Consider the following 7,790-nt stretch of genomic DNA (forward strand, 5'->3'; position numbering starts at 1 on the left):
GAAAGTCTCCCAGAGCCCAGTTCCTGTCTAGTATATGTGATATGGTGAGCACAAGTCAAACACTTCCAACAAATGGGCTCTTTTTTCTCTTCCCCAACTTCGATATTCCATTTCATAACATCCGCTATTGAGACAGTGCTCCTGTTTGGAAAGTACAAATCACTCATTGTATAGCAAGACGCCTTTGTTAACAAGCTGGGTGTAGCTCACATTTTTGTTTAATTCTTCTGGGCATCTCTCTAACAAACAAGTATTCTTTGGAGCTCAACTTGGTAATCGATACAATTTTCTTAGTTTACAGAGCAAATAATTACTTTCTGGTGATGACTTCACAAGGTCGGGGAGATGCATATAAATACTGGGGAGGGAGAAGGCTGAGAACCATCCACGGACTCTCCGGCAACCGACCCACACGGAACAGCCGCCACCACCACCGCCAGCATGAAGATGGCCAACTGTGCTGCCCTTCTGGGGCTGGTCCTTCTTGCCTGCCTTTCTGGTAAGTCATTTCTGTCATTTTTGCTACACTCCATGCTGGTCTGGACCTCCTGATCCTTTCCCTGTCTCTGTGCATCCTGAAGGAGGGCGCAGCCTCTTGGGGATGCGACAGTTTGGGAATACGCGGCCTCTCTTTCCAATGGGCTTCGCCCTTGTGCTGACAAACACATGGGATCTATGCTTTAAGCTTTTGAGCCTTAATGGGGATTATGGAGCTGAAGAAGGATAAAATTTTGGGTCCTATTTCTTGTTTAGTGAGTCAAAATTTCTGGTTTCACAAATAAGTGATTTTTTTTTAATCTTGGTGTATCACTTTGCATTTACTTGGAGTAGAGGAAACATTTGGGAGGATAATCACTTCTTGGTAATGAGAAGGTGTATTTGGCTGATCTGTAGGGAAATTGATGATTCCAACAGAATTTTAGTGAAGGACATAATACAATTTTTACATTTTGTAATTTCTATTTTTATTGTAGATCTTGCTGTTGCTCAAAGACGGGTGAGTATTAGATCTTTGTCGTTTAGTCTTGATTTCTAAGTCTAGATGAATAATTCATACTCACGCTATATGTCAGGGAATGCTTGAGGGAAAAAAAAAAGAGAGAATGAATAGGAAAGAAGTGCCCCTAAGTGCACCTCTTTTCCCAGCATAAGAAAACACCTTTGTCAGAGAGAGATAATTTAGTACTTTGATGATTAAAAAGACAGCGATTAATAATGTAGAATGCGAGTCAGCACAGCACAGAGTGCCAGTAGAAAATCTATATGACTATTGAATATCTGCCTAATATCTTCCCTGTCTTGATTCCCCAAGGAATGATCATTTTTGCCCATAATTCTTGACAAAATTACTTTAAGTTTTAACAGCAGAGAGGTGCTTTCATTATGCTGTAAGATACTCGATATAAATTTTCTTTCACCATGGAGGAGCCATAGAGATTCCTCACAGTAGCCTCCCAGTGCAGCAAAACCAGGATTAGGGCAAGGGCACCCTTCTGTCTGTTTGGAGACATGACGAGTCCCCTTTCCCAGGCCAACTGCGCTGCCTACATGACGGGCGGAAAAACCATGAGCGTCGTCTGTCCCCGCAACTACGACCCCGTGTGTGGCACCAATGGCCGCACCTACCCCAACGAGTGCTCTCTCTGCAGGGACTTCTTGTGAGTAGAAAGTCCCCTGATCACCCACAGTGCCACTTCAAGCAGCAGGCAGAAGCCCTTGGGGTTGTGACTAATCATGGGGTGGACTGGAATTTTCTTAAGTTTCTGTCTTCCTTAATGCGCGGGATCTTCTGTGTCAAAGCTCCAGAATCTGATTAATTACTGGGGCTTTACGGGTGGAGGGACTTGATGATTGAGATGATAACATGGCATGAAAAGATTAATCCCTGCTTTTCTTCTCCCTCTCTCCCTCCAGCCGCAACCGTGCCCTTGACAAGAAACACGATGGAAGATGCGTTAGGGTATGGCCAGAGATTGGTTCCTTCCCCTGCTGGGTGACAGCCAGACACAAACCTAGCCTAGGATTCCTTCTGTACTGAACCCACACAATTGCTAGCTCCCAGAAATGGGGTGAAAATGAAGAATTTCAGATTGGCAGGAAATTTAATTTGCATTTTGTTTGGACTGCCAAAATCAGTGAGTTTTAAAAGGCAAAAGATCTTCTGTGTAACACCGGAGTTTAGAAAGGAAGCTTATTGATTTCAAGAGTGTTTCATTCAGTGTTATGAAAACACTTCCCTTTACATTTACATTCAGAGGCTTGTTGTGGCTAAGAAATTCCCAGAAGAAGTTTGAATTTCAACTAAACTATAATTTTGTAACAGAAAAAAACTGATTCTATCAGAATGTTTATCACAAAGTTAAGTTAAAGTTAGTATCAGTATAGGGAGCTACCATGAAGTGACAAAGAATGTCTATTTTTAGTTTAGAGAGAGAGAGAGAGTAAAGAAACATTCTGGCTGTGCAATTTCACATAATACAATGACTCCCATTTCAATACACTCAGAGTAATTGCAGGAGCAGTGAGCTGAGTGTAAACTCCACTTTTGAAAGGTGTGAGGTATTTTGGGCAAGGATCCTTCACTGTGGCATTCAGGGGGAAAATGCCCAAGATGAGAGGGATGAAGCCCACCTCAGAACAGATACTGATGCTGTACCCACAGGCAGGATTTCATCTGTGCTCCCCCAAATCCACCACACTGTGGCTGGAAGCCCCTTTCATCTTGCAGCTCTGGGTAGAGGGGAGGATGTCTCTTGCACCACACTCCATTACACAGGGCTGCTGCAAAGGGGAGCAGAGATTCAAATGCTGCTCTGGGACTGTTTCAGGTCGACTGTACTGGTTTCCTGAAGCCTGGCAGTGGTTTCAACATCCCCTGCACCATGGAGTACTCCCCCATCTGCGGCACCAATGGCATCACCTACAGGAACAAGTGCCAATTCTGTACTGCTGTGGCGTAAGTGAAGGGCCCAAGGCAGGGCAGGGTTTTTGGATCAGTATTTCTCTTTTTGGTGTTTGGAGCATAAAGGGGTAGCTTGGTTCATGAAGCAGCTGCACTGTTCTCATTCATTCTCCACTTGCTTTCCCCCCAAAGGAGCGGCCTGGACGTGAACCTGCAGACCTACGGAGAGTGCTTCCAGGTAAAGCCAGAAATCTGCACTCTTAACTGCTCTTACATTTTTCAACACAAATTCATGGCTGAATAATAGAAATGCCTCCACTGTCCTGGTGCATTTGGCCTGGAGATAGGACTTGAGGAAAATACTTATGCCAGGGTCAACAGGTATGGAACCTAATCCATGGCTGAGATATTTGGTCCCCTCTCTGATCTGGGAACAGCAGGCAGAAGGTGCTGAGACCTTCATTTGCTATGAAACTGGATGAGCAAGAGATGGTGCATCACTGATGCAGCAGCAGTATTAGTAGCAGTGATTCCCTGGGTGGGAGAACTTGGTGCACTGGGGCTTGTGACCACCCCCTTTCTGTCCACTTGCCTCTGCTTGCCTGCTGAACCAGAGCAGACAGTAGGAGAGCCATCCTGGAAATACCAGCATGGTCGTTCCACTACTTATAATAAAATTTATTAGACTTTTTTTGCCTCCACCATCTCCCTACTCCAAGGCTGTTCCAGGCAAGCACATTCTCTGAGTCTGCAGGATCGCTGGAACAGCAGAGCTTTTCAGAGCTCCTGAAAAGTGCTTTCATGCTTTGCCACATCACAAATACTAAAACAAACATAGAGCACTTGTGTAGGAAAATACAGGCACCAGACGTTTTAAGCCCTGTTTTTTGTTCCATTAGCAAAATGTCAACATCGACTGCGGCAGCTTCCAGCAGAAGGGCGGCAACATGGTCTGCACCTCCGAGTACAGCCCCATCTGCGGCTCCGACGGCAGGACCTACTCAAACAAGTGCCAGTTCTGCAACGCTGTCTCGTAAGTGCAGGGCTCACCACGTGCCCAGGGAACCAGAGCAGCTCACATGCAGCTGGTGGGAGCCCCAGAGCTCCCGTTAGCTCCCATCCCTGCCCCGTGTTCCTCTCCCAGCGCTCTCTCTCCTCTGCCACCCCCCTTCCCCCCCAGGCACCACAGATCCTGAGTGAGTCTTCTCCTCCTCCCCTTGCAATTAAAAGCAGATCCCCGCTTGCAGGCTCATAGCATTGCTGGCTGCCTCCCTGTCAGGGTGATTGAAAGTGTGACCGTAGGAGGTGTCCAGAATTATGGGGTTTGTCCCAAATCTCCTCAACCTATGAAAGAGTATAACTTGAGGAATCTGAAAAGAGGTGGCACATTAAGCGAAGTACTCTATGACTTGGAGACCACAATGGCATTTGGGTTATTTGGGCAAAGTTAGGCTATGAAAATGAGATCCATGTCTCTAATTTTGGTCTCCCTCTCTCTCTTCAGACGCAGCCTTGGGTCTCTGTTCGTCAGGCACCAGGGAGAATGCTAAGCGCTGGAGCTGGACCCTTCAACATGACACTTCCCTCACAAATTCTTCGATCAAACATGCTCTTCCTTGCTCCCTCAACTGTTATGCATCAGTCTCTGCTTTGATTGATCAATAAATTAAATGCAGCCACAATCTTGGCCATGGAGTGGTTTTTGATTTTGGTTTGGTTTTCCAGGCGGGGTAATGGTCTTCAGGCTTTTGGGTACTTTTCTGCCAGGCAGGAAAAGTGGTGAAATAAACCACAGTAAAGAGCAAAACACCAGCCCAAGCCCTCAAGAGAGAAGGTCATTCTGTATGCAAACCATCAGAAAATGCTATAAAATAGCACAACTTTGAATCTAATTTTGAAGTCTTGCAGGGTGTAAATGGATTTGTCTTTGTCACAGCACTGGAACTTGGAGGAACTGCTCCTTTTAGGGGCCTTGGCCTGGTGGGATGGTCCTGGGGGAGTGTGAAAGGGGGTGTGATCAGCTTTATCTGGTCACACCTGGGCAAGGGGCAGGTCTGGTGGTGCATTGTAAAAAGGAGGCTCATGGCAAAGGGAGGAGGTATCTCATAGGGAAGAAACTTAGGAACTGCTGCTTCCTTGAAGGGTGTGTCCATTGAGATTGTGCCCATCAGCAGAAAATTGCAGCAAGCTAGGCAAGGCTGTAATGAGCCTAATGAGAACCTGAGGAGAAATTAGACTGGGCTCAGGCTTTCAGCTTCTTGGAGAAGAGACCTAAAAAGCTGTACTGGTGGTATTTGAGGCAGAGGACCCTTCAGGAAAAGGTTTTAGGTTTTCTAACTCCAGGAAAGAAGGGCAAGAAGATGTGCTAGCAGCTCAAATGTGTTTTCTATCTGGGGAAAAAAGGTGTGAAGATAACATCTTTGTGGGAGCCTGAAGCGTGCACTGCAGGAAAAATGACATCTATGACTGTTGGTGATGATGTGCCATCTTTTTGGGTGAGTCAAGGAGTTAATATGCAAACAACACAAGCAAAAAAAATCCCAAGTGCCATGGCTAACACACTCCCTTCCTCATCCTTTCTCCACCTCCCATTCTCTTGTTATGTAAAAGAACACCTGCTGCTAAGGCTGATATTTAGGACAAAATCTGTGACTTTCAAGACACTTTTTTTGGTCTTTTCTCCTGAAGTAGATAATTTCTTGACCAAGAATTTTGTAGGTGCTCCCCACCAGAATGTGAGAGACTTGTCCTTCCCTAGAGCCAGCATAGAGAGCAGGAAGAAGATTGGGAATTCTTATATTCATGAGTTCTTTTGGTGTTACTACAGGTAAGATAAATTACATCATACCTTTGTGCCTGCTCCTAAGAAAAGAGAGAGAAATTGGAGAGTCACAAGAGTCCTCACTAATTACCTGCTTGTGTGTCTGAGAAAATAGTTAAGGAACAGTAAAAGTAGCCAGTTTGGATGTGTTTGTTGAATTGTTTTGTAATTCCTTGTTGGACAAGAGGCTCACATAGTGGCCACAGAGCAGTGGAGTTCTGGCCGTAGCAGGAAATGGTCTTCAGTGGCAAGGTCTTATGGTGAGCCTCCTCTTCAGAGGTAGTTTGTGGCTGAGGAAGTCAGATAGCTGCTCAGAAGGCTTTGGAAAAGCCCAAAGAAGAGCTGCTCACCTGCAGCAAAATGGGGGCAAGTGGTGAATATGTGGCTGTCTCACAAGCCTCTAGCAAGGACTTTAGAAGATGAAAGGTTTTGTAGCATTTAAATCTAAAAATTGGCCAGCACAGGTTGGGAGTCAGGTTGACACCAGCAAGACTCTGCCCAGCTACCCCTGAGGCTGCACAGCAAGGTCCAAGTGCCCTTCTCCTACCCCTGAGAGGGACAGAATTCCCCCACCTTTGCTACCAATTCCCTGCTCAGGTGTCACCAAGAAGTGGAAAGGGGCAATAACAATTACCTCCTGGCTGGAAATTCAGCCTTTTCCTCGGCTCAGCCCAGAAGGGGTTGGTCCCTGCCTGTGTTTGCTGAGGCTGGAGCCAGCCCAGCTGTGCTGCAGCAACCAAACATTGTTTGGGCAGATAAGGGACTGAGGCATCGAGGCTGTGGTGACGTCTGAGAGCAGAAAAGGCAAACAAGGAGTGCTGTGAGTGGCAGAACTGAGCGTGGCTGGGAATGGCGCTGCGGCTGACGGGTTTGATAACTAAATTACAAGAGAGGCTGCGTCGTGAGATCACCCTTAATAGACAGCCCAGGATTCGCCTGTCAGTCATGGTTTCCCTGCCACTGTGTGGATTTTAAAATGTCTGGCAAGCTGCAAACTGGTTTCAGTTTGCTTCCCCAGATGTAGGGCACCCATGGCATTGCTCTCCTGCAGAAACTGGCTGGGCATGCTGGTAGCATCTTTCCTCTGTTGCTAGAAAAAATGTATAGAAATGTGATCTTTATTTATAATTTTTTTTTTCACTCCTGTGTAAAATTTGGCTGCAACTAGTTGTGTATTCAAAATTCAGTGGGGGAACTGAAACCCAGATATATCTACACACATTCCTCTCCTAAGCCTTGCCTCCTTTGGAAAACATACTAAAAATTTAGGCTTATTCTTATCTGGAGAGGTGTTTGGCGAATGGTGTGCCTGAACACAAATCCTTGCACAGCCTCAGCTGGAAATAGAGCTTGGATCTGCCAATTCCCCATCAAATTCCCACCACTGCCACTTGCGGTGGGAGCAGAGCCCTAACATATGTTTGTGAATGTGAAAAACTGGGAAAACATTGACAGCTAGAGTTTAAATAGTTCAGGGAGGAGAGTCAGCAGTCCTATCTGGGACTGTGCACACAGCGAGGAGAGCATGTCACAGCCCAGCTCTTCTCCACCCCAACTCCACAAATTTAGAACCATCCTCAAAAATAGCCAGGGAACAACGTATAATTGGTTTCACAGACAACACATTCTCATGCTGTGATTTATTTCGTAACGTCTAGTGAGTGTCATCACTCGGTGCTGGCATTCGGAGAGGGCCCAGAGAATGAAAATTACCAGCTTCCCTGATGAATCACTGCTTTGAAAATTCACCCTTGTGAGAATCCTGTGACTATTTAGAAAAAAAAATAAAATATAATTACGTTACAAGCACTTCTATCACTCATGTAATTATCCCTTTCTAGGTTTGATGTGGACAGGGCAGCATTCCTTAAAGCACCATAAACCGGCCAGGACCAATAATGGCTTTAGAAACCAAGTGGAGAAGTTCTCACAATTAAGGTGGGGAATGGGGACAGCTACGGACAGGCACATAAATACACAGAAAGGCAGCTCTGTGTGCACTCTGTGGGCTCTGGGACTGGGACAACACCTCCTGCTCTGACCTTGGACTAAAGAGCTTCCTGCAGC

At 46.0% G+C, this 7,790-nt stretch overlaps 1 protein-coding gene across 1 annotated transcript; it reads left to right on the forward strand.

Moving 5' to 3' along the window:
- The first annotated feature begins 323 nt into the window (after window positions 1-323).
- LOC136562996 (ovomucoid-like) lies at window positions 324-4,508 on the forward strand. The gene is given in 9 exon segments (XM_066560125.1): window positions 324-389; window positions 391-499; window positions 975-997; window positions 1,531-1,658; window positions 1,915-1,960; window positions 2,829-2,956; window positions 3,095-3,140; window positions 3,802-3,935; window positions 4,407-4,508. Coding segments are annotated over 9 exon segments (726 nt in total). The 3' UTR covers window positions 4,453-4,508.
- The last annotated feature ends 3,282 nt before the right edge of the window (window positions 4,509-7,790 follow it).

The sequence above is a fragment of the Molothrus aeneus genome, chromosome 15 (genome assembly GCF_037042795.1).
Source record: "Molothrus aeneus isolate 106 chromosome 15, BPBGC_Maene_1.0, whole genome shotgun sequence".
Classification (NCBI taxonomy): domain Eukaryota; kingdom Metazoa; phylum Chordata; class Aves; order Passeriformes; family Icteridae; genus Molothrus; species Molothrus aeneus.